The 27,735-nt window shown below is 40.3% G+C and overlaps 1 protein-coding gene and 1 long non-coding RNA gene across 2 annotated transcripts in view; one reads left to right on the forward strand and one right to left on the reverse strand.

The window, feature by feature from the left end:
* PPM1H (protein phosphatase, Mg2+/Mn2+ dependent 1H) overlaps positions 1 to 6,350 on the forward strand; it is a 130,367-nt gene extending 124,017 nt beyond the window's left edge. The window contains exon 10 of the mRNA XM_027656351.1: positions 1,483 to 6,350. Within this exon, the coding sequence (XP_027512152.1) occupies positions 1,483 to 1,630 (148 nt within the window). The 3' untranslated portion in view covers positions 1,631 to 6,350. The remainder of the gene's footprint in view (positions 1 to 1,482) is intronic.
* LOC113953327 lies at positions 4,185 to 27,598 on the reverse strand. Its single transcript, XR_003529844.1, has 3 exons — positions 27,305 to 27,598; positions 10,918 to 10,994; positions 4,185 to 4,296 (listed from the first exon to the last, which is right to left on the reverse strand). It is a non-coding gene; the product is annotated as an uncharacterized LOC113953327 (long non-coding RNA).
* Positions 27,599 to 27,735: the final 137 nt, after the last annotated feature.

Genomic DNA, 27,735 nt, shown 5'->3' on the forward strand with positions numbered 1-27,735 from the left:
ATAATTGGGTATTTTTTATTCTTTCATCCCCAGAGACTGAATAAACTCTCTACTGATAGAAATTACCACTTAATAATGCATTCTGTGGTGAAAAATTCTGGGGTTATAACAGTCCTAGGTAACTGATAAACTTACACACAGAGACCTTCTGATCAATGGAGTTACTGTTCTTTCCCATTCCTCAGATGAGATCTGGGCAGATCATTTCAGGTCAAGGATCCTCCTTAGAAAAGGAGATATTGAAATGCAGACACTTCTTTTCCTTCCTGGTTTTTGGAAACTACAGAGGTGTGCTTTAGTTCTCGAGGCCTGTTTGTGTGGCTTCAGAGTCCTGCATCATCTTGGAGGATGATACTTATGCTTTAAATAAAACACATGCAGACACAATATTGAACTGGTTTTTTTTCTTGTCAGTCTTTTAACTATTCAATTAATTTTTAATTATCTAATAATAGAAAGGTTTGCCTCCACCCAACTAATTCAGAACATCTTGGCCAGGTGTTGGACTGATGAAGTAAAATGTGACAGTAGCTGTTCACCCATAATGAGATTTCTTTCAGAGGAAGTTTCTGAGTACACAGATGTGTTGATGTAGTAACAGCAGCTAAAGCAATAAGGGAGGACATATCAGTACACATGACAGGGCACTCTCTATGCTCCACTTTTGGACTCTGACACCCTTCTGCCCCCAAGCAGCATGTGGTATTTTTTCAGGACAGAAAAATAACTCCCATAAATCCAATACCACTCAGCCCAGCACAAGCTGGGAGTTTTGAAGCAATATGAGCCTTGGTATTTCACTGAATTAAGCACTTGACAACTCACATTCATGCAGTTTTCATTGAACTTATAAATGTGAAAGAACTGTGGGATTCTGTTAATCTGGCCATATTAAATGTAAGTTTCCTTTTCCAGTTTCAGAATAAAAGAGATTTAAAAATCATTCCTGCAGTCAAGGAAAACAGACAAGTTAGTCTACTTGGCTTAAAGTGTAATTTGGATTTTATTTCTCATGCTCTATTACTTGCCTCCAAATTACTTTCATTGTTACAGTTCATCTCTGAAGTAGTTCAGATATGATTACCTTCAGGTGTGTCAGTGAACAAGTGTGTAGTTTTCAACAAGTAGTGTTATTTGGGGTCCTCAATTTTTCAGACTACTCCTAGAAAGCCAATTCGTTAAGGCAAGCATGTTTAATATTTTTCTGAAGAGTGGTGAAGCCAGGCACCCAGAACGGCCGATAACTTTTGGTCAAGCGGTGTCTGTCAAATACCTTTACATTCTTATTCAGGAGCTGTCACTGAACTGGAAGGAGTTGCTTTGTGGGTATGCCGTGGTTTGTGTTTTTCCTGCCTGCTTCTAAAACACTGGGAAACATGTCCTGGTAGGTCACAACATTAAATCTGCCAGGCGGCAGGCTGTGAAAACCCACTCTCCTCACAGAGGCGAACACACTCTGGCTGTATTCTGCCTTTTCCACAGGTACACGCTGGCGGCTCAGGACCTGGTGATGCGAGCCAGGGGAGTGCTGAAGGACCGGGGCTGGCGAATATCCAACGACAGGCTGGGCTCTGGAGACGACATCTCTGTCTATGTCATCCCTTTAATACATGGGAACAAACAGTCATGAAAGTAGCATCAAGAGTGATTATAGGATGGGGATCCTTTTGGGAAGGGCCTGTAAGAGACGTTATGGTTTTGGTGGTCTGACCAAGACACTTCCAATTGATGTAATGCTGGAGGGGTATTTTTCTGCCCGAAAGGTAGGGCTCTGCACATATACTGTATATGATTAAAGGTAACCCTTAAGATTCCAATTTCCCTATAGAAATGGTTTTGGTGCTTAACAGGAATGGGATTTAAATGCTGCTAGCATATTATGGATTCTGTCATCCCTCCAGGTCAGGTGGGGAATTAATTTTTTTCTCAGTTTACCATGTAGCTTGAAAGAGCCATTTCAGTTGTGAAAGTAGAAGTGGGTATCAGAAGCCAAGGAGGTTCCTGAAATCTACCCCCAAATATTCAGAAGGTGGCTTGGGTCACATCTCATTTAAATATATATATATATACACATACATATATGAGACTCAAGAGTTTTCTTCTTTCAAAAAGTTGTATTCATGACTTATCTATGGACAACTTCAAACTTGTGTAATCCTTTGAGCCCCCATTTTCCTCTCCCATCTCTTCTTCAGTAGATACCTCCTGTATTTTAGTAGGAAAACTGAAATTGTTTTCAGTGTGACTATGCCTGTTTACTGCAGCTAAAACAGCCACCTGCAAAATTGTCCAGGAGAAATAGGTCACAGTCCTGTATGGCAGAATTTATTCTGGTGTGAGGAGTTATTCATACAGATTCCTTGTTGTGTGTATACCATGATTATACAGAGCATGCAAACTCAGCTATATGTGATATTTACCTGGAGGCTGTGGGTTTTTTGGGATCAGAGATTTACATTCATTGAATGATTCTGCCTGCTTTATCCTGTTGAAAGGATCCCTGATCATAAAGTTTTTGCATCAGTTGGGATTTAGTAAATTTGTTTGGGCTCCTGAGTGTATTTTTAGTTGGATTCCTACTTCGAAGTGGTGGTATTGTTCTCATTAGCAATTTGAATACCCAGGTAGTGATCTATTTAAAAGGTGTTCACTTCTTCCTGCCTCACTTATTATTCAGTATACCTTTGCCTGCTTGACTTGGGTGATCAGAATGTGACAGCTTATAACTTTCTGTCCTTTTGGCATTGAGAACTTTAGTCAAGGATTACAGTATGACTGTGATAGATTCAAGTCCTTGGCTAGCTTTAGCAGCATTTTTCTTAGCAGTGATAAATCAATTTAAATAAAGAAAATTTGCATAAAACATTATTGAAGTGAAAGCAGTAGTTTGGGAGAGAAACAAGTGAGCAAATCTGCAGTGTAACCTTGCTGTCTAGTCTTCAAGGAGACAGCTCTCCTACTTCACTGGCAGAAATTTAAGAAAAAAACAAAACTAGAAGATTCTAGCGTATAGGCAGGTATATTCGCTGGGGAGCCAACTTTCACCTAATTTGTCCCCAGATCACATTCATGTGGAGCTGCTCATCTGGTTTGTACTTCTTTGACAGGAAAAACGGCAGGAGCTGATGTAATTGTACGGCACTGACTAGGGAGCTTACAAATGTGTCCTTTCCGAAGTAGAAAGAGGATGCTGTGCCCTTTGCAGACTTTCTTCTGAGCAGGTGTGACCCAGAGCTTGCCAGTTTTGTAGTTTATGATGTGCTGTGTAAACACGACACAGCATGAGTGCGATGTAGCTGCCCAGATGCTGTATTTGATTGCATCTTGAAGTATATCTGCAACAGTTTGGTGGATTTAAACTACTCTTGCTCTAAATCTCTAGACCCAGAAGGGGTTTCAGGCGATGTGGAGTGTGTAATGGCTCAAACATGCAGCAAACTGCATGATTTTAGCCTGAAAACTGTTCCACAAGTTCCCAGTGCCTGCATGTGATAAAGCTGTGCAGAATACAGACGTTTTATATTCTAGAGCTTCAGCATAAATCAATGGCATATCTGATTATGTATTGTCATGCTTTATCTTTTCTTTCCTTATTTTTTTTCTCTTTACCTCTTTTTCTGTGTGCATCTGGGTAAAAAGAGAGGTTTAGAGTCTAGAATATTTTTCCCATGGCCCCTCATATGTTTCAAATTTTAAGCAAGAGAACTTCTCTTGCACTTCTTTTTGGCCTAATAAACTTGTAAACGTGCTTTTCATGCTCTATGTAACTCCTGTTGTCTCTTCGCAAATGCAGTTGTATAGTCATCTAGTAATTCAGATCCTCTTTCACAAAGAAACTAGTGCTGGCAAATCTGGTGAAACTGTCTGAACAGCAAAGAAGCTGGTGCTTGCTGGTACCAGCTACAAGCCTGAGTCAAATGTTTCAGTGCTCATGCACTGTTGGTCTTCATTATTTGGTAACATGGTGTCAACACATATACCAGTACTTTATAAAACCACTGAGTACAATGTGGTGGAAATAGATTTCCTGTGTAGCATTTGCCAAAATTTAAAAGCAAAACTTCAAGACAACTACTCATTCAGGAGTGTTTTTTAAATGTACCCATGAAGAGAGGGGTTAGCAGATTGCATGACTTGGTGGGAAGCAAACTGATGGGTGACTTCTCAGACCATGATCTGGTGAGTCCTGGTGGATCAGCCTGCACAGTGTTTGTTTTTCATCTGAGGCACTGCCATATGACTGCTCTGCAGTGGCTGGACCCCGGTCGAGTTGTGTTCTCACTGTCAGCCTCTCTCCTGGAAAGGGCAGAAGTACAGTATTAACAATTAGTATCAATTAACATCAATTAATGAATTCTGAGAACTTTAATAAAAGGTTTCAGTATGTGACTGAAACTATGCTGTGATGCTTTTTGTTTTGCTTTTTTACAAAGTATCTTTTACACATTTAGGTGCTTTTCTCCCCAGAGTGTCTGGTGCATCTCTGACCTGCTGCATTAGTACTCGGGCTTTCACTTCTATCTGCTTTCTGTAGGAGCTTCTTACATCCCCTGCACTGGGGTCAGTGCTCTGCTTCAAGGCATGGTATAAATACATATACACACCCCAGCCTCACAGAAATAGCAGGCGGGAGTTATTTATTGCGGAGGTATTGTGCAAGAAGCAAGAATAATTAAAAGCATTTCCAATTCCCTTTATAGGCTGAATTATTTTGTGAATCACAGCATTAGAAACCACTGATGGCAGGGAGGATCTGTGGTGCAAAATACTATTTTTCAGATAGGTGAAGATGGGTGCCACATTCAGACTTGTAGGTGCTCCAGGGCTCAGTGAAGCTCACGAGTTAGGAGCAGACAGCTCACGTCCTCAGACTGGAGCAAGTTAGGCATCAAGTCCAAATTTTAGATCCTTGGCATGTCATTTTAGTTACTGCCTGAACTAAACCAGTGCTGGGTTTTGCCAGACGAGTTCCCTTGGTATCCAAAACTGTGTAAGCCTTAGCAGCAAGGAAGCTCAGTCCTGAGTTACATCTGCATTCGTATTCTGTTGCACAGTGCTGAGCCTTGCCTGTGCATAGGCATTGCTTGGAAAGTTGAGCAAGTTCTTATCCTTCCTTGGATAATGGCAAGGAAAGGCGCTAATAATAGAGTTCCGGTTAGCTGATGGTGCAGTGTAACAGTGTTTTGTGGTCCCACTTCTAGAAGCTCAAAACCAAGAAGCTTCTACCATTCTCCTATGAATACTGTTGAAGAAGATAGTACAGACAATTCAGACACTTTCCTCTTGCACTACAGCCTAAAATTTTGTTTGTTTAATTTATTGAAGAAGGTGGTTAGAAATTTTATTTAGACTTTATTATGTGAGGCACACAACCATCCTTTGGTATGTTAAGGCAATAATGCTTCCTTCATGAACACAAAAGTGTATTGTCTGAGATGTTCAGTGGCCTCATGATGGAAAGAGAGAATTTTGTTAAAAAATTCTAAAAAACAACAGGGCTAACAAGCTAAAGGAAGAGTGGTCAGAGTCTGCTGTTATCAGTGGATTTCCATTTAGTTATTTCCATGTTAAAATATGATGAGAGGTCTGTGAGGTACTGTTGACTCTGTGCCTCCAGGATGTTTGGGCAAATTTTGGCTCTGAGCTTCTGCTAAGTTTTTAAAGAACACTACATGCTCTGAGCAAATCTGCTGTATTTCTTCCAGCCTCAGCGTTTTGCTTTTGTTTTATGTTTTATGTCCAAATACTTTCAACAGTTTTGTATCAAACATGAATGGCAAACTGTGTGGAATTGTTGTTTGTCCCCAACATTTTAGGTGTGTAAATAGTTTTCTTCCATGTATCTTAGATGAAGATTCAGTGATGTGGCTACTACAGAGAGAGCGACCAAATGATGCTGTAACTGTGCTGCTGTATTTCTACCTGTGATGTACTTGAAGGAGGATGCCCTTGTCCACCTCCATGCTCATTTTGCTTTTTTTTTTAATCATTACTGTTGGTGTTCTTTCATAGGTGTCTTATTTTGATTTTATTTCTTTCTAGTAGCTGCCACATTTTTCTTTCCTTCATTGGACAATTCATCTTAATATCTTAAGATCTGTACAACTGTCTGGGATTTATATGTCCTGAGGAAAGGAGGACCTGCTGCAGGAAGATGTTTTGGACCAATGTACTTCTGCTTTGTGACTGTGAAATGTTCATCTTTTTGTAACCTAAGAACAAAAAATGTTTAGTAAAGGGATATATTTTGTGTTTTTTGAAACTTTTCAGTGCAATGAACAAAAGAGGAGGATACTGAAGAAGTGTATGTGCAAAGTTTTAAAATAAAATTTTAAATTATATATTATATATATCCATCTAGATCTATAATCATTATTATTTGCCTTTGTCATGAAGATTTCCTAAGTCTCTTTATGTGTATTACCAATTGTGCAATATGGGCAAGTAGCACACTCTGCTTTGCAAGGGAATGGGTGATTCACTGACAAAAGGTCTCACTCTTCAGTTAATGAAGTAAATTCCTGTGAGGTGCATTAGCCTATGGGTTGATTGGAAAGAGTTCAGCTGTAGCATAGCTGTGTGCTGCCATTGGATTATGATTCATTGCTCAGACTGGCAGTTACCATGTTCTGACTCAGTGAAGAGCTGTGCAAAGTGATCAGCTACCAGCTCTCTGAGGCATTGGGTGTAATTTTGGAAATGATAACAGAGTTAGAGTAAGTTTTCCCTCATCCCCAGTTCCTTAGGAATCACTGCCTTAAATTCTGTTCTGAGTTTATGTTCAAGCAAACCCAAGGATGAATTCATAGATTCCAGTGAAGCAAGCGTTCAAGGTTATTTAGTAACCAAAGATGCTTTTGAAGGCACTGAAGATGCAGGAAATAACACCAACCTTGCACTGTACCAGCACAGCCATGGACAATGCCCACCTGGGTTGCCAGCAAGAGAATGAGAGCTGGACAGGTATCTACTTGTTATATTTTGAAATATTGCATTATAGCACAAGCAATTCTCCTGCTTCTTATTTCACCTCACACTAAGTAGGAGAGCAGTGAGAACATCTGTTCCAGCACTACTCCAGTTTTTAAAGTGCTGCACATGTCCATTGTATTCACTAAGCATAATGGAGAGTGCAGAGAGAAGCAATGTGTTACTTTAACTCTGGTTCTTCTCACTCTCCTGTTAAGTCCTACAGTCTATTACTGCAATCCGACCACAGTGTCAAGCTTAAAATTGCTGTGCAAATAAAACTTCAGCACAGCTTTACCTGGCTTGCTGGTGTCAGCTGAATAATAAGTGTTGATAGCATGAAGTGACAGGGAACTGTTGCACATCAACTGAACCTAAAGGACCCTGCTCCACAACACCCTCTTGCTTTTGCATTTCCTATGCCCTAAATTCTGTAAGCTTGTACGTCAAGTAAGGCTTGTCATTTTAATTTTTTTTAGGTAATCAATGCAATTCTTCAGATTTGGACATCAGTTTCTTTAATTCGTGTAGGCAATAAATCAGTCTTTTGCCAAATAATACATTCATAGTATCCTACCAAATGTACTAATTGACATAAGGGAAAAATCCAAGTAGTTTATTGTATTTTGTACAGTTTCTGTAAAACCAAGGTCTGAAATTTTGTCTTCTTAACGTATCCTGGTAGAGAGATGTACCTTCATAAAAAGTTGAATTCTTTATGCTATTACACTGCGGCTTTTACGGATTTCAGAGTTTCTCTTGTGCTTTCCAGGAGGGCTTATATAAAGCAAACTTTTTGCACATCCTGTTCTTGTTAAGAGGAAGGATGAAGGCTTTTTTTTAATCCTCCACTTTGCAAAATAAAGGATGCCATAACCTTTTTGAGGACATAGAATGATTTCGGGGGAAGTTGTGCTTTGAGGGTGAGGTTATTGAAAAGGAGTTTGATCAAGATACACAAAATGTATCCACAGGTAGATAAAAGACACATGATTTGGAGATTCTTCATAATTTAACAACAATTAGTCATAAATTTGAAGCTGCAGAAATAGTCCACAGCACTCTACCACAAAATACTAAGGGGAGAGGGAGGTAGCTGCAGTAGAAAAAAGTAATTAAATTTTTAATGCAGTTAATTTAAGACTGATTATTTAGATGTGTAGACAGACGAGATCTCTGAACCTTCATGAATTTGAGGCTGCCTAAGATTAGAATTCCATTCTTTTTCTTTGGTGTTTTAGTGCATCATGTCTTGGCTTCTAAGGAGTCAAAATGTCCCTCATCTTTACTCCCCAAGCATTTATTCCTTTAAGCACTAAAAATCAATCCCGTATGGCATTCCTCTGTCAAGACAACCAGCTGTACTGGTTTGGCATTGTCTCTGTGCTTCACAGTCATCCCTGGAGTTACCAGTCTGTTGGTTGGGTGTTCTGCTTGTGGTAATTTGAGGCCTTTCCCAACAGACTGTACTCCAACAGAGTATCTTCCTGGTTCATTTATGCTATTGGTGGTGTTTTTCCTTCCTTTCCTCTCCTTACTCTGCCCCTCTCTGATTTAAAACATTTTGGAGTCGTTAACTGCTGTTTGAGATGTGCCACTGAGTCCTTGGCCATCCACCTCCTCTCACCACTTGCTTCCTATGGGTGCTGACACCGCCAGCATCACCAGCAGTGCAGGAATTACTAGTAGCTAAAGGGAAGACTCATAGAAAGGGAAAGGGTGTCTTCTTTAACCTAACATTGCTCATTACCTCCAAATTAAAACTTACATGCATGTAATATTTTAATTCCCCTATTTGAAAGGGGTTTTTAAGTTGGTCTTAGAAGGTTCAACTTTCTGAGCCATTGTTACCCCAGTTCTTTGGCTCAGTTATTATCTGGGAAAATTTTGCAAGGAACTTTTCCTTGGCAAATTAAGAGCTGTCTGGAAGATCCAAAGGTTATGACACAAGCTCAGATACAACATTTAGCTTCTCATATGATAGTTATTGCTTATTTCTGTAATTGCTACAACTTTTCAGGAACTAAGCAAAGAAACATGAAATTTTGCTATTTTTGCTTTAGGAAGGTAAGATTTAAGAATATGGAAATTCTGCAAGATATCCATGACTAAAATTACGAGAAAAGATACTGTTTTCCCATGAGAGTTACTGGAGAAGACAAATGACTAGGCAGTCACCTCATCGACTAGCACAAATTGTTCCTAAACAAAGACCATTTCTCTGCCCAGTATATATTCAATAAAGCTCAGGGATGTAAAAGCAGCTGACAGCCCTGCAGTCATTTCAGTCTGTTCAGAATTTAGACTGACTCTGCCCATCCAGGTCTCATAAATGTATATCAGTTTAATTTTTAAATGCACAGCCCTCTGCAGCAGATGTGGGCTGAGACAGCTGCTTCAGGGTAGGGTGCAGTATCACCTCACATACTGGGATGAGGAAGGGGAGACAAGAAGCCAAATCAAGTTGCAGTTCTCCAGGATCTAAAAGCAGGCAAACCAGTTATTTAAACAGGTAATTGCCAAAGAATGCACAAAGAGCAGGGAATTGCTGCAGCCGCAAGCAGTTTAGGCCTTGATTCTGAAGAATCCTCTCATCCCCACGTTGTGCCTGTTTACTTTCATTCCTGGGTTGGTACCACAGCTAATTGCACCAAATGTCTTATTTCTTAGCATCCGCCAGCTTTCCCTAGAGCTTTGTCAGCCAAATGTCAACAGCAACTCCTCTAGCTGAGATCAAGGTACTCCATGAACAAGCTCCTAATACAAAGTTCTTATGCTGCATTTTCTGAGGATTGTGTTCACTGTGCTCCCAATTAAAAAAATAAATTTACTTTGCTGGTCTTTGTGCCCTCTCTTAGTGCTTGTTTTTCACCAGCCCTCATGCAATTGAATTTTACATTTGGGAATTTAGAATATGTTAGAAGAGCTGGTCTTTGTGGCCTCTCTTAATGCTTGTTTTTCACCAGTCCTCATGCAATTGAATTTTACATCTGGGAATTTAGAATATGTTAGAAGAGTTGGAACATCATTCTTACTCCTTCTTTGCTTGAGCACCAGCATAGAAGCAGTTTAAATGAGCCAGACAAGAATCAAAACACAAGCTTCAAACTAAGTTTCATGTCCAGACATATAAGTATTCTATGAATAGGAAAAATATAAAACACAATGCTCAGACAGTAAATCTTTCTGTGGTAACATTTTTCTAAGAAGGGTGTTTTAGGGAAGGTCTGTTTAGTGCCAATAAAAAAAGGAAAGAGAGAAAAGAAAGAAAAATATTTACTCTTATGTAAAATTTCTCAGTCATTCTTTTCTGCTACCACTCCTGCAAGATTTCCCTGGTGCTGGCTTCATTAGGAAAGCAGGTAGCATGGGACTCAGATACTCAGTCAATCAGAAAATGGGAAAAACAACACCCAACTAACCTGGAGTCCTGAGGTTAGCTATATGGCACAGACTGAGTTCTATTAAATAAGCTTTTGTACAATATTGAAATTGAATTTATAATAATTATATATTTTATATATGTGTGTATATATATATATGTTATGTATGTATATAGGAAAAAATAACTTTGAGCAGCAAGTAACATGTTGGAAGATGTGATCTGTTGGTGCCTGTTCCAGGAGCTGAAAGCAAGCAATATTCTGTAGATACACCTCTTTTAACTGTCAGTCACTCAGAATACAGCTAAATATATATGTTTATGCTTTTGTTAACAAACCCTCTACCTTTTAGGAGGACTAGTGAGGAAGAAATAGCAAGGCAATCCTTTCTCAAGGTGTCTCATACTCAATGGAGACAAAATCAAGTTTTAAAAATCGAACTGAGAATAACTCAATTTTGGTCATTCTTTGGAGGATTCAACAGCTACTTTTGTATTGAAAAGCCACATATATCTGCCACTCCTGGGAATGCACCAGCCTGTGGCTGTCAGACCAGTGAAGTTACCTGTCCCTGATCACCAGCAGCCTCCTGGTGATGAGTGGAGCCTACATTTCTTGGGGACCTGCAAGGTTAAGCAGTGCCTAAACAACAGATGACATAAACATCTACGTAAAGAGTTAAATCCCTCAGAAAATAGCCTCTTGTTTTGTTGGGGTAGGGGATGAATGCTTCTATTTGCCCACTACCAAAACCAAGGCTCAGAAGCAAGAACACCAACCCTTGTAAACCTCTCAGTAGAGTCAGTGCTCCTACACTAAGGAAAAATGGAAATAGACTCATCTCTCCTGCTCTGGAAGCAGAAGAAGATAGAAAAGTGTGGCTTTGCTAGCAGTCAAGAACCACCATAGCTGTTGCACTTCCAGTCATGGGCTGCCTCACAAAGAAGGCTTGATAGAGAGGCTTGAGGGTTTGAGGTCTCCTGCTTGTTGTGCTGGGCTATAGTTGGCACTTAACAATGTTGGTTGTTGTCTCCTAACATCTGAGGTGGATTTCCTTGTCACCAGTCCTGTGTTCTTAAAAAAAAACGTTCTGAGGTCTCTGGAGAAATATTTATTTTTTAAATGTATCTAGGGCCATAGTGTGATGACTGCATGCCAGCCTCCCCCACCCACTGGTCATACTCTCCCTTGCCCTCTCCAGTAACATAACATGCTGTGTGCAACGAGCTGCTTGGTCCCAAGAAAATGATTCATTTCTCAGAGGCATATTTGTAGGAGAAAAATGCTTTGAGGGTGTTGCTATGGCTCTGTGTGACCTGCATTGGGGATGAAGTAGAAACCTCAACATCGCAGACGTATCCAGAGTTGTGTTCACAAGGCACAGGGTAGCAGTGGGGGAAGGATGTGAGCAGAGCATGAGCTCTGTAAAAATAAAGTCTAATAGCAATTAAGGGAAAGGAGTAGGAAATTAGCAAGGCAGTAAAGATTTCTCAAAATTGATCACAAACCATTGGTTTATCCCTTGAAAAGCTCAGTTGACAAGGATTCTCTCATCCCTTTGTCTCCCTATCTCTTTCAATAATCATCCTTCTTCATGCAAATATAGATGGAAAGGGGGAACAGTGAAAGGTTAAAATGGAAGCAGGCTATCTTTCATCGACATGGTAATTTTGCTGCTTGGCTCAATGCCAAACGGTTACTGCAGCCACTAGCTGCCATTCCAACATGAGTGAAAGGATCTTTAATAAGAGTGTAAATAAAAGCCAGGCTGAGAAATGAGTTTTCCATCCCAGCAATCACTGGCCTAACCTCGGCTGTAAATAGTCTCTCAGAGCAGCACAGATGGAGTACCAGCACCTGGGGATCAAGGCAATCTCTGCACAGTGCAATTTAAACAGCTGGGTACAATTGAAACATGAATTAGCAGGGATAGACGGAGGGATTCCATTTTGTGTGCTAGGTAAAAACAAATAATTCAGTCCTTTTTTTCCCTTAAAAAAAAAGAAACGTGGTGTGTAGGGGGAGAACTTTTGACATGATCTTGTGGGAAGTGCTCTTCACTGCAGCTGTTAGATTAATTTAACCATGAGAATTTCCCACAAGGTGCTGTAAAAACAGAGCCCTAATTTACGATCATTGATTTAACAGCTTGAAAGTGATTTATCTGACCTCAGTAAAGATAGCGATAACAGCAGAAGAATGATCTGTCATTCTGGGCTTTGGGTAGCTGTGATTGGCCTTATTAATTTAGAGCAGAAGGTCTGTTTCAATGTCTTATTGAGACAGTCAAAGGCAGTTGGCAACTGAACCATTTTAAATACTTTTTTTTTAAGCATTACTAATGGTGCTAAGAACTAAGAGTTTATTCCACATGGAAAAGATTTTCATTAGTAAAGAAATGGTAAGGCTTAATTTAGAACCATACAGAAACAGAAGCCTGGTCTTGGATTTGCAAGTTGTTTTTTCTTAAGTAATTTTTTTTTTTTGCTGTTGTTAGGAATCTAAAGCACACTGTGAAATGGAGTTGTTAAGCATTACAATAAATGAGAAAAGGCTTTGCAAGAGATAAAAGAGGTTGGCACAAGGGATTGCTGGCTCTTGCTCTTTTTTGAAGCATAGATTTCAGAAACATCTAAATACTTCACATATTTTACTATTTTTATCATTCAGTCCTCTTTATGGAAGTTACAGAGATGTTGACAAGTAAATATATCTAGGTTTTATTTCATAAAAATATGCTTTCAGTTAAAATGGGTGTAGCATCCGCTAGTGAAATGTCACAACTGAGTGATACAATTTCTTCACACAAATGAGAGGAGAAAGGATGAAAGGCAAAGGGAAAGGTGCTCTCTTTCCAGAAAGTACAACTGTTTTTAAGAGGAGTGTGAAATGAAATTCAACTTCTTTAGAAGTTTACCTGAACCAGAAAATTTGAATACAGAATAAAGTGTGTTTCCACAACTGTGTGCACATGCACAAAAATCACACTGGAGGTGCCAAAACTGTTTCTTGTATTAGGAGTGCTAACCAGGAAAATGGGCTGGAAACAGCTGAGTACCAATTTATCTTGCCACCTGGACTGACGTGTGGTTAGGCTAAATGTCACTGATTTGTATGGTTCTGCATTTCATTCTCCACTGGATTACGCCCAGTTTTAAAGCCCATCTACAAGGATCTAAGTAATTGTCTTTTCAATGTGGGAGACAGAAATGCTGCAGATGGGGATTTCATCCACAGGGGATGAATGCTTGCAGTCATTTCACTGTCCTGATGAAATACTATCTGACCCGAAACTAAGATAGTTCACTTAATCTTCATGCAACAGGGGAAAAAAGCAGAAAACAATTCAGCCCTCCAAAATATGACATAATAGCAGTTATTTTAAGAAGTGAAAAGACTAGGACAATAGAATAAATTATGATATATGCAAAACTTCCACAAAAATCTCATACACATTTTAAAGAGATTGTAGAATAAATGCACAAACAGCTATCAATCTCACTAAAAGGTTTGAGGGACCAATGGTACCTATAAAACCAACCTCAAACCCCCATACAAATAAAACAAAGCTAAAGCCCATGTTATGGGCCTGAAGAATACAGAAAGCTATATCTTAGCCTCTGAATCTTCTTGCCATCATCTTGTGTTGCCATCAATTTCGTATTGTTCCCTATAGCACACTATGGAGACATTATGAGAATTTTATAAATGATGTGCAGTATTGCTTTGCCTAAATTCAAATATGTGGGGAAAAAAAAAATTAATCAAGAATCACAGAATCAACTAGGTTGGAAAAGACCTCTGAGATCATCAAGTCTAACCTATGATCTGACACCACCTTGTCAACTAGACCGTGGCACTAAGTGCCACGTCCAGTCTCTTCTTAAACACCTTCATGGACAGTGACTCCACCATCTCCCTGGGCAGCCCATTCCGATGCCCAATCACCCTTTCTGTGAAGAACTTCTTCCAAATGTCTAACCTAAACCTCCCCTGGCACAGCTTAAGACCATGCCCTCTTGTCCTACTGCTGGTTGCTTGGGAGAAGAGACTGATACCAACTTGGCTACAACCTCCTTTCAGGCAGTTGTAGAGACTGATGAGGTCTCCCCTGAGCCTCCTCTTCTCCAGGCTAAACAACCCCAGCGCCCTCAGCCTCTCCTCATAGGACTCGTGCTCGAGTCCCTTCACCAGCCTTGTTGCCCTTCTCTGGACATGCTCCAGCACCTCAACATCCTTCCTAAATTGAGGGGCCCAGAACTGGACACAGGACTCGAGGTGCAGCCTCATCACTTGTATGGCCAAGTGCAGGGGCAGAATGACTTCCTTGGTCCTGCTGGCCACACTGTTCCTGATCCAGGCCAGGATGCCATTGGCCTTCTTGGTCACCTGGGCACACTGCTGGCTCATGTCCAGCTTCCTGTCAATCCAAACTCCCAGATCCCTTCCTGCCTGGCTGCTCTCCAGCTACTCTGTGCCCAGCCTGTAGCGCTGCAGGGGGTTGTTGTGCCCAAAGTGCAGGACCTGGCACTTGGTCTTGTTAGACTTCATCCCATTGGATTCGGCCCATCTATCCAGCCTGTCCAGGTCCCTCTACAGAGCTCTCCTACCCTCCAGGAGATCAACAGTCCCCCCTGACTTGGTGTCACCTGCAAATTTGGTAATGGTAGACTCGATTCCCTCATCCAGATCATCAGTAAAGATATTAAACAGAACTGGGCCCTACACTGATCCCTGGGGGACACCACTAGTGATCGGTCGCCAACTGGATGCAGCACCGCTCACCACCACTCTCTGGGCCTGGCCCTCCAGCCAGTTCCTAACCCAGCACAGAGTGCCCCTGTCCAAGCTGTGGGCTGTCAGCTTTTTCAGGAGTCTGCTATGGGAGACGGTGTCAAAAGTTTTGCTGAAGTCCAGGTAGACCACATCCACAGCCTTCCCCTTATCCACCAGATGGATCACCTGGTCATGAAAGGAGATCAGGTTGGTCAGGCAGGACCTGCCCCTCTAAATCCATGGGTCTGATCCCTGGGCCATCCTGTAGGTGCCGTGTGATCACACTGAAGATGATCTGTTCCATAACCTTGCTGGGCATTGAGGTCAGGCTGACAAGCCTGTAGTTTCCCAGATCCTCATTCTGGCCCTTTCTTGTGGATGGGCATCACAATGGCCAGCTTCCAGTTATCTAGGACCTCTCCAGTGAGCCAGGACTGTTGATAAACAGTGAAGTGTGTCTTGGCGAGCTCTTCTGCCAGTTTCCTCATTAAGGTGAGTAGCACACTATCCACACACTGGTTTTACCCATGACAAAATTCTCCTAAAAAAGTGAAATAAACCTTCTCCTTCAGAGTGCTGACCTGCATACTGACAAATCTTTGTTCCTCCCAAAATAATGCTAGATATTTCTTCCCACTTAAAGCCCATTCTGGATGGGTTCAGATCTAATTCTGGAAAATTACAAATAAGCATCCTCAACAGCAAAGACATCACAAACACTTCAGAAGGAATTTTTAGCAAATGGTGATTCGCCTTTTTTTTTCCTATCCCTTAATTTACCACTGACTTCATTCTAACACTTGACACGATGGCACACATAGATGTAAACAAGTCTTACAGGTTAGTTTAAAAGCACAACTATTTTTCATTTATCATCACAGAAACAACAACCTAAAAGACATTCTCTTTTAGGGGCTATATTCCACATGACATCCTGGAATACTGTTCATCTAAGACTTCTCTTGTTTAACATTCCTAAGGAAGGCTTAATTGGCATCTCAGGTATAAACTATGATGTGACTTGTTTACTGCTGAAGCACCAGCAGTTCAGGACTAGAATAGAGATTCATATTTGGCACCTTTTTTTTTTTTAGGGGGATAGTGTTGGTTAAGAAAAAAGCTTCAGTTACCACATTCACAAAAATATTTGTGCCTTAGCAAGAGACAGAGAGACAATTTGACATGACTCAGCCTTTGAAAAAAATGTTAATAACTGATGAGCCCAATGAGGTGATCTTTTACACATCCTCCTCTTCCATCTCTCTGAACTTCTAATAACCATTTGCATGAAAAGGTGTCTTTAATTACTGCAGAAGCGATACGCAGACAAATATGCTGAAGTGCCAGTGTGTTTACCATTAAGACCCTGAAAGAGACATCCCCTTCCTTTGATGCCACTTGACCTTCCTAGCTCTGGATCAACCCACGACCTCCCACTCCTGTTTATGGTCCCAATAACAAAGACCAGAAGCAGACTTCTCTTGGAAAACACTAGAAGGAAATCACTGACTGCCCATGGCTGCAATTAAAGCCACTCTTATAGTTGCTTACAAAACACAACAAAAACTGGTGTTGCAAGTCTCTTAAAAATACCCACAGCTTAAGAAAGGACACTGCTTGGGGGTTTGCTGGACTCAAATTATGTGCATGACCAAGAAAAGTCCAATTCTGCCTGAGGAATGCACAGCATAAACAGAACAGGCTTTGTGAGCACCTCTCTGCAATCCGCTAGTCAAAACACTACACATCTCACAGCAAAGTATTCTGCCCACAGAAACACGTAATGTACATGTGAGAGTTAAAATCGCAAGCTAAAAGCACTGCATGCCCTGACATGGCGAGGACGACAAGGTACAAGTACAAGAAGTGTTTGGAGTGAGGAAATGGCATGTGTGCTCAGTGACACCCACAGCTCTGGGCACATGAGCTCTGGCATGAGCCCACACAGCACCACGGTGGCACAGGCAGAGGTGCAGGCAAATGCCATCGTGGAAAGCCAGCCACCATCACAGCAGGCAGAGCACCAGCAGCAGAGGAACCACAGAAGCTCAGAACAAATCTGCCTGTGACAGCAAGCTGAGGTTGTGCTGCTTTGTGGACAAATCTCTCGAGCTAACTCCAGCAGCTGAAGTGAATGCTGTGCTCATATTCACTTCAATGCTAAGAAAATTGCAAGAAAGAAGCTTATGGAACAAATTAAGATATGGGTGGGGTTTTATTTCGTTACCTTTGCAGAAGTTTTACCATAACTTGAGATGGCCCAGCAAAAGGATCAGGCCCAATAACTTACCTAGCCTGATTTGGTCATCAAAAAAAAAGAACTGTTAATTATCGGTCAGGTGTACAGCATATTGCTTAGAAATGCAGAGGTAAAAAAAAGTCTCCAAGTAGAGTCTTGAAGTTGCAGGCCCATAGTAAGGAAAGTCCTTTACGAAGCCCCATTTTGCTCCCACAGGATTGAATGCATCACAAAGTCACTGGCAATTTTGTTCGACATTGGTGATGCTATCAACAGATATATGAGAGAAACTGGGAGTTTTGCTAGAAAGGGTATAAATCATCAGTTGCTAGTATGCAAATGCATGATGCTGCAGTACACAACTGGCTGGAGATTAGCAAACAAAGTGTGGGTTTGTGACATCAAAGATTTATGATCAATCTTGTTTATTTTAGGATGAAGGTGCTGATTCCATCTCACATGCAAAGAACTATCCATTGGATTATAGCTATTACCAACAGATGTAAAAGTGCTACAGTGTATATGTGTGAGTTATGCATAAAAACAGTATTGTAGATGGGAAGAAGAAAATAGATTGTTTACATGGAATGCACTTGTGCAACAGAAAAATGCTGAATACTGTGTTTCCTGCTTTCAGCCTCTTTCCTATGGAAAGGAACTAATTGCTCATTATCATCATTGATAAATACAGTCAGAGCTATTTAACTTAAATTTCAGTCTTTAGTGGAAACATGTTTCATCTGTAATGTCATTATTGCTACCATCATTGCATTCATAGTCATTTCTTGTGGCTGGCATTAGGCCACCTTCCGTCATCTGCACCGATGGGCAAAGGCAGACATACCAGTTTTCAAGAAATTACTCAGAAGAATAAAATTCCAAAAGTCATAACTTCAAAATAATTTCCCTGTGTTCTTAAAATCACACGTCGTGAAAGAACCACCATGAAACAGTCTTGTTCTCAACATGTTCTCTTTTCTCCTAGCAGCAGAATTTTTTTTTTTGAACAGAGACTGTTTGGATATATGTTGATCATTCACTGCTGCTGAGAAACCCTATGCTATTTTTTAGCATGCTTTTTTTCCCCTGTACATACTTTCTTAGTTGGGGATGAGCAGTAATCCTTTAAAACTGGGACCAAGAATGATTCATGCATGTATCCCATTAGTTTAGCAAAGCTCTAGTTTCATGTGCTTTTCTTACATTACTGTTTCCAACCTGGTTTCCTCAGGATTTGTGCCTATAGGATGACTTCCCATGTGGATTTTAATTTAACTGACAAGATTGAGCCCTTACGGCCTTTCCTCTAGAAGGCTCTCTTCACCCAGCTGTTTAGATAAAGGCATAATTTTTTCAGAAACTTAGTATTTCTAATTTTTCTTCCTGTTGGTCAAATCTGGATGAAATAGGCCAATGAATTCAAGGTTCATAAGGAAAGATTAGCAGATGCACAATCACATAAACCTTGTTTTCTTAAAAAGTCAGGTTAAAAGTGTTCAGCTATAGCAAAGTAATTGGTTAAAAAAGCAAGAAAAATTACCTTATAAGGCAAAACAAACTTTTGAGGAAGAAAGAACAACAAAAGACCATGTGGCTATGGATTTATTTTACCTCTCTGTTTTAAGAGACCTCAGAAAGGCTGAAAAGCTTAAAAACTACCGCAATGTTAAGTGTGTAATGGTGACATGACACCACGAAATGACAGTTAACAAAAAGAAGTTGTCATAAGACAAGATGAAGAGAAACAGTTAGAGACCATCTAGATAAACATTTAAGACCACAAAATAGGAACGGGCTCTTGTAAACACAGATTCCTGGCAGGTTGTACAATCGCCTCACATAAGCCTTCTCACGATTTTACAAAATGCTTCTTAAAAGTAGTGTGTTGGGATTTTTTATCCTGATCCCAGAAGTCTGCCTAGGATGACTGTTGCTCTAACAGCACTATGCCTGTTTTGCTCCAGGCCATGCTCTGTGATAAGCTTTCATATCCTATGCTCTTCCATCCTCCTTCTATTCATGTAGGCATCGTTTGTACATAAATCTAGCTCTATCTCAACTTTATTGCCCCCTGCATGGGTCTAAACTGAATCTTATAAACTATCCATAATATTAGCATATCCATTATGAATTATTCTTTTTCTGTACTGTTCTCAGTAATTCATCAATCTTAGCACCGACTCGAGTTATTTATTGATCATCACACCTTTGCCCGTCTTTCTTCAGGAAATGGGAAAACTCCTCTGGAAGTTTCTAGGAAATATGTACACTTCTGTTCACTGGATTAGAAGTTTCAAATCTTTAACTTTTTTCTTAGAAAACATACTTCTGGATCCATTGTCATGACAGCCTATCCCTTTTTCTTCAGAAGGGAGTACCAGTTACATATATGTATGTTTTATTCCTGATGCTAATTGAATCTTCCTTTAATTTCCCAACTTTTTAGACCATTTGTTCATCCATTCCCTTTCACAGTCCATTTATCATGTTTACTATTCCTTGGGCACCAGACATTATCATCACAATTTTTTCCTCTTTTCTGTAGATCCTGCCTTTTCTCCTCTGCTCATATGATACTTTGTTTTCTTCCTTCTTTTATCTCCTTCAGTAAAAGAAACTTGTTTTGCAACTTTATTTTTCCTTCGCTAGCCAGTCCTGTCAATTTGAATTATGCTTCAGTTATTCAAAAACATCACTTCCACTATTTGCTTGCCCTTTTTTCCCCAAGTGTTCTCTTTTGGTAAATGCCTAGGAAAATCTAATCTCTTTCACCTCCGTCTTGCGGTTGTCTTCAAGAATCCATCTAAACCTATGATGTTGTCACAAGCTGTAGCTAGAATTTTTCTTGGAAGATATCTGTGCTTATAGATTCTATTGAGTCTGGCTGAGATGCAGTTAATTTTCCCCACAGCAGCCCTCACAGTGCTGTGCTTTGCATTGGTAGCTAGAAAGGTGTTGATAACACACCAGTGTTGTGGCTACTGTTGAGCAGCGCTGTCTCTCCAACTTTCTGCCCCCCAGCAGGAGGCTGGGGGTGGACAAGGTCTTGGGAGAGGACACAAGTAGGCCAGCTGACCCAAACTAACCAAAGGGATATTCCATACCATATGAAGTTAGCTCAGATATAAAAGCTAAGGAAAGGAGGAGGAAGGGGAGGCATTCATTATTCACAGTGTTTACTTTTCGGAGCAACCACTATGCATGCTGAAGCCCTGATCCCTAGGAAGTGGCTGGACATCACTTGCTGATCAGAAGTGGAGAATAAAAATACGTTTATTTCTCTTTACTTGTGCACACACAACATTTCACTTTTGCTTTAGTAAACTATAAGTTGTTTTCATTCCTGCAACATGCTTCTCTGTGTCATTAACAACTGTGAGTTGGAGCAGGGAAAATAAGATTTTTATCAGTATTATTTGAAACAAAAGAGTAAAAGTCTAGTCACTATAAATTCAATATCGTGTTGATAAAGAAATACAGAATACATAATCATTTAGGTTGGAAAAGACCTCTAAGATCTTTAAGTCCAATGTTTGACAGATCACCACCCTGTCAAACAAACTATAGCACTAAGCACCACATCCAGTCATTTCTTGAACACTTCCAGGGATGCTGACTCCACCACTTCCCTGGCAGCCCATTCCAATGCCTAACAACCCTCTCCATCAAGAAATTCTTCCCGATGTCAAATGTAAACCTCCCCTGGCACAGCTTGAGGCTATGTCCTCTCATTCCATCACTAGTTGCCTGGGAGAAGAGGCCGATCCCCACCTCACTACAGCCTCCTTGCAGGCAGTTGTAGAGAGTGATAAGGTCTCCCCAGGCTAAACAATCCCAGCTCCCTCAGCTGCTCCTCATAGGACTTCCCCTGTAGACCCTTCACCATCTTCGTTGCCCTTCTCTGGACATTGTCCAGCACCTCAATGTCCTTCTTGTAGTGAGGGACCCAGAACCGGACACAGGACTTGAGGTGCCACCTCACCAGTGCCAAGTACAGAGGAACAATCATTTCCATGGTCCTGCTGGCCACACTATTTTGATACAGGTCAGGATGCCATTGGCCTTCTTGGCTACTCTGGCCACTGCTGGCTCATTTTCAGTGCCTGTCGACCATGTCCAGGTCCTTTTCCACTGTGCAGCTTCCCAGACACTCTCCCTCTAGCCTGTAGCACTGCATGGGGTCACCTTAACAAAAGAAGTCACCTTAAACAAAAAAAGTAGCTGTGATAGGAAGAAGTAACCAAATTCAGAAAAGGAGGAAGGGATTAAGTTATAAGAATATTGGATCAGGAGATATATTTTATGTTCATTACATGGTAAGGTAATACTGTTCCAACAAAAATAAACCCCATATATTTTATGCAAGATAAATGAGGTCATTAGTTTATGTTTGAAACTGATCTGATTTCAGTCACAGGCCTAGGATTCTCTGTAGTACAGTGTATTTTTGGGAAAAGCTAATGGAAACAGTCACATGGAAATGGTGAAAATAATTTAAAAAAAAAAAGGAAAATAAGATCCATCAGACGAAGGTGTGAAAAAGTGCCTGAATAGTTGCATTCATTTTAAGAAAATTATTTTCCACATGTATGTAAAGATCCATCCATTTTTCAACCTGCTAAATCACTTCAGAGAGAATGGAAGTTACTTTTTAAATGCAAAAAGAAAAACCAGCCAAAAATGGAAATTCAATAAAGAAATAGAATTATTGCTGGTTTAGAAAATGATCATACTTCATCTTACATTTGTGCAGCTTTTAAGGACTTGCTTACTTACATACTTCTTCATACGAAATAGCATGTTCTTACATGAAGCAGTATTCAGTCACTAGCAAGTCAAAGAGTGTAAGAACTCCTAATTTCTTTCCATCATTTGCAAATATTGACATCAGTGCAGTAATTTACAACCCATCCTGCAGATTGCCAAATTGAGGTTATAGTGGATAAAAAAAAAAAAGGTGAGAGTGGGAGAAAATATAAGTGCATGGGTTGCTTTTCAAGCAGTTCCTTCTTTTGTTTTTGTAGATAACAAGAACAGGGATTTCTGATAACCTCCGTATGACAGTGAGACAGAGAGATTATTTGCTCCTTTACCTTTTTCCTGTATCTTTTAAGACAAAGTAGAGCTTTACAGGCTCTTACTAGAAATACAAAGGCAGCTGAACAAGTGGTATTATACAGCAACACACCTGAACTACAAACAAGAAACCATGTTCTCAGTCAGGTTTAGTATCAGGTTTCAGAATCCTGCCTAACAATACAGCAAACGCACTAGTCTGTGGTTTAGGTCACAATACCATGGCAGGTGACTGCAGACTCATACGAGTACATACAGGTTTAATAGAAATGGTTAGTAATTTTTGGCATAGCTTCAGACTACTTCCAAACCACCAGACCCATCTGTGTACCAGTGTGTTTGAGTCCCTGTTCTCTCACTGGTTTCCCAAGTTCACTTTGGGCAGCTGAAAAAATCTCAGTCCATGTTTCCTGAAAAATTCTGTGAATGGCAGCTTTCAAGTGTTGAAAAAGGCTGAGATTCAGTTTAGTTGGTTAGCCTACAGCAGACCACAGAGGAGGGTCCTTGGAGAGGAAGAGCAATTTCTCAGTACTAGGTTAAGAGAAAAATCTGTTGGCACAAACGCAGGCACTTTAAATGTATCATTCCTATACAAAAGAAGGAGAAATCTAGGAAATTAGCCTTTATCAAAACTTTTTTGTATTTGTTTTTATTGAAAAGCAGATCATAATGTAGATTGATCTAATGGCCCACGTTAAGTGATAGTTTCTTGCTTGTAGCAGCAGCTCAGATGCTTCTGTAAATGGAGCGTATGATCTGTATTACTTCAAAGGGATACTGACCATACCAACAGTGGATCCATGAATTCCCTAGTTGCCTTCTATAGCCAAAAAACATACATGGAATATCCACTGTTGAATGAAGATGGAAACCAAAACCTGCTGGAATTAAGATTAGAACAAAGAAGGGAGAACAAAGGAAGTGTTTGAGAATACTAACTTTCCTGAAGCAGAGAACTCTAGATTGTTTGAGGGGGTTTTTTTGCAGCTGTACTTGAATAAGCACCCCAAGAGAAGCAATGTGCTATTCATAACCAGAGCCAATGATGACAGCAAAGGAAGAGAAGCTTCAGTGAAAGCAAAGGAAGTATTCTGTTAAAACCACACCAAGACACTAAAATGATTGTAAACTACTTGTCAACACAGTCCCACTGTCAAGCAAGTGAGGTTTTCTCATAGCATACAAACTCTCCATTTGTAAGAAGTGATTTTAAATTGTGACACCAACAAGTATTTACACTAGGTGTTCACCAATTATTAAAAAAAAAACACAAACCAAAACCAAACCACAACCAAAGAAACCCCAAGCAACAACAACAAAATAAACACCCCACCCCACCCCCCCATTCCACCTACAGTTCAATCAGTAGTGCAAAGACTGTAACTTGTGGAGAATTTCTGATTAGCCCTTTTCCTTTATGGTGACATCATAACACCTCCTGAGTGAGTTCACACTCCAGCATATAAAACCAGGCAAAAAGAGCTGCAGGGCTGTGAAAAAATGAACAAGAGGAGTGCCTTTCAGTATCAGCCACTGCTCCTCACCCTTCCCAGGTCACTAGAGCAGTAGCTGTGTAACCTTTTGGGTAAGTCTGCAGCAGCTGCCCAATCATCGCAGGGAGTGGGTTTCAATCACTACCACCCTATAGGCAAAGCCTGGCTTTTGGTGACAGGCAGAGGAAAATGAGTTCAGTAGCTGCTCAAGAAAGGAGTGGAATAGAATAACTCTCTCTGTACAGATTAGGATGGGCAGACATTGCTACAGCTAGAAGGAAAAGACACCTAAGGACCCCAGGCTTCTGCTGACAAAGCTATGGCTGGGTCCTGTTGCCAGTGGGAGGCAGAAGGCTGCCCAGATGCAGAGAAGGAAGACAGGACCCAGAAACAGTTTGGTGATTGGACAACTCTGAGCACATTCCATGACCAACATACTTGTCAGATAACTTTAGATGACCACACTACAGATGACAACACTAAAGATGACTCAGTGTCATCACAGAAAGAATCAACTCATTCTAAAGGCCAAAAGAATGTCCCTAGCTAGAGGTGCCTTGTAAACCAGAATCAGGAACATAAGTTTAGCATGATTTCTAGAATGATGAAGGCAACAGGATATGCAGCCAAGGAAACACTAGTTGCAGGCATGCAATAACTGTATTTCGTAGTGGAAACAGTGGTGTAGAATAATGCAAAAGAGCATTGTTCATGATTGGATTTTATTTGATCACAAGAGGAAAAGAGAAAGGAAAACACTGACTGAATAATCAATAATAGCCATAGGCATTCTGCAAATTTGTGTACTACAGGAAGAGGAGAAGGACCATCACCATAGTAATTATCTTTTTTGGACTCAGTGGACTGTGGAATTTAAGTACAGCAAGGATGGCAGGACTACTGCCTCCTAAGAAAGAGCGGTCCAGGGCCCAGAGCACCAAGTAGAAAGAGCTGACTGTTTTGATGACCAGGCTTTGAAATCATTACAAAAGCTAAGCCACTAAGTAGCCATGGAGTTTGATGCTGAAGACAGTCATTCCCAGGCACTATTTTGGCCAAGCAGTACCACTGTCATCACTTGTTCTATACGACAGCCATATAACTTTTTCAAATGTCAAACATCAAATGTGGATCACTGTGCATTGTTCAGAGATAGTTGTTAAGACCTATAGCATGCTTCAATTCTACTACTTTTCTGAATCAACTGCTCATATGTATAAATTAATAGCATAAGATACAGCTGTATCTTCTGTGACTTAATTATTATATATTATATATATTAATTATATATATATATCTTATTAAAAGGTCACCAGAATCAGTGTACTTTGCCATATATAAGTGCTATATTTTTTCCATCCTTTTCTTTGATCTGCTGACTATGTATATTGTGTGTCTTAACAGCTTTTCCCCAAACACTTCATTATTTGAATTCTCTCCAATACTCCCATTTTCTTTCTGAATTAAGATGATCAGTTTATCCATATACAATAATCAAGTGCTGTATGATGGGAAGATCACTTTGTTCAGCTTAATAGCTTTCTTTCTGTACAGTGAAGCTATGCAACAGAAGTCCACTTCAAGGGAACTACATCAGCCCCTTTTCTAATCCTTGCTTAATGAGATGTAGTCCCTGTGGTGACTACCTTGGTCTATGAGTACAAAGGAGCTAACATGATGCTGCCTTGTACCATATGAAATGTCAGGGTTACGAGCCAAGCAATTTCATCCTGCTTAATTGCATTGCAGAATAGAATATAGAAATGTGTGTTTTATAAAGAAAGCAGGCGATGCAGTAGCAAGTCCTACCCAGTTAAATTATTTGAAGGGTCACCTAGATCTTCAGTTGTATCCCTTTCTCATTATTTTATAAATACAAAATATAGAACAGAAATAACACTCCTGTTTTCACAGTCTTGACAAACCAAAATGTTGGTAATAGTGTTAACATATTTTTAGGGATGGGAAAAAAAACTGAAATAGCTTAGAGATTCACGGTGTGAAGCCGAAAGGGATGTACAAGCATAACAAGAAAGAAAGGGAGGAAAAAAACCTGAATACTAAACAAATAAGAAAATGCCATTTGGTCTTACTAGGCTCTCCCATACCAGCCACTATTAATGAAAAGGTGTGTCATCTTTCAGTCACTTCAAACTCCACCAAAATATTATAACATCAAAGACATTGCTTTGTATCTGGTCACAAGGTTGCAGAAGGCAAGTTTCTGGCTAATTAAATAAGACTTGATTAACATAAAGAAAAAATCAGAAGGACTAGAAAAGAAAGAAGGAGAAACAAAAGCACAAAGGGGCAAAAGTAGTGAAATCTTAGTATTCTGAGTAACAGCTGGGACTAAAGCAGAGTCAGTAAAGATGGTAAAATCACCTCAGTCTTTGCTACCTTGGCTTAGTCTGAGAACTCTGGGATTTCAGTGCATCATGACTGAACTGAAGTGTGGTGACCCACACTGGTGTTCACTTTGGAGGTAAAAGCTGCACATCTTTTTACTCAATTGACAAATTCCAAAGGAGATGAAGACAGGGGAAGCCCTCCTCTTCTACTATGTAGGCTTAGTTTCAAGCCAGTGGGTCCACTGCAATAATTTTCCTGTCAAACACTCCTATTACCCATCAAATATAATCTCAGTATGTTCTTTAACCCTGCAGGAATTTTTGACTGAATTAATTCTATTTTTATCTTTTTCCTGACATTTACAAGTAATTTTATATAACAGACCGAGAGTTGCCATCTGTTACCTGAAACTACTTTTAGGTCTCTATACAACACATCCTGCAGATGCAGCCTAGTTTTTTTGCTAGTATATATGGTACTTATGGTTGGCAGTATTAAATATGTTGGACTGTGACTAAGGAAACAATTTGGATTGCTTTGCAACAGTAAATGCTCCATGTGTACTGTCCCATCAATCACTGTGTCACCTGTAGCTATGACTGTGGATGGTATTCTCCCTTCCTGAGCATTGATAACTGGAATGAACAATACTGGCATCCATATACAGAATTGCAAATTTTAGCCTTGAGTAAGTTCTGCTAGAGTTAGAGTGCCAGAGTAGACAGGCCTTAGGAAACAGCCCTGTACACAGCTCAGTTCCAGTTGTTCTGCCGATTGTTGGTGGTGGGCCCTGCTGCTCCACAGCTCCCTGCAATCCCTCCTGCCACACGAGTCAACCAAGAGTGTGGAGGGTACCACAAAGACCTCAGAATTACCATAAAGGATTTTCTGGGTAAATGCCAAGTCTATCCTTGGCACGAGCTGACCACAGCCATCTGGGCAGGATTACACATGATCATCATGAGCAGCTGAGACACCTGCATTAGGGCTTCCTGAAACAGAGATTCTAATGGCACCTGAACTGTTTGTGCACTGCCTCCAGATTCAACTTCAGCTAGCTGCAGCTCATGTTGTGGCTGCTGGAGGCTGTTAGGAGCCATGAGTTATCCTGAGCATTCCACCATCACGTTGTTACATCAGCAGAGCCATAGGTACTACAAGGCTGGGAAGGTGAGGGGAGAGTATACTGCATAAATATTTAAGCACCTCTGCTCCCACTAGATTGATAATTTTATTTGTGTTTTGATTAACATCACTACTGTTTATCTATTTTCTTTAAGCCTTGAACTTCTTGCCTGATTAGACCACTTTTAACTATTGAACTATTAAAAAAGGATTGGTAAACCTAAGCACTTTTTTCCTCTGCCATCCTTCCCTATTTTCTTTTCTACTCTATCCTATAACCACGTACTAACGTAGCAAAGGCAGCAGCTGGGTACGGGACGCA

Source organism: Corapipo altera, unplaced genomic scaffold, assembly GCF_003945725.1.
Source record: "Corapipo altera isolate COAL_440 unplaced genomic scaffold, ASM394572v1 1, whole genome shotgun sequence".
NCBI lineage: Eukaryota > Metazoa > Chordata > Aves > Passeriformes > Pipridae > Corapipo > Corapipo altera.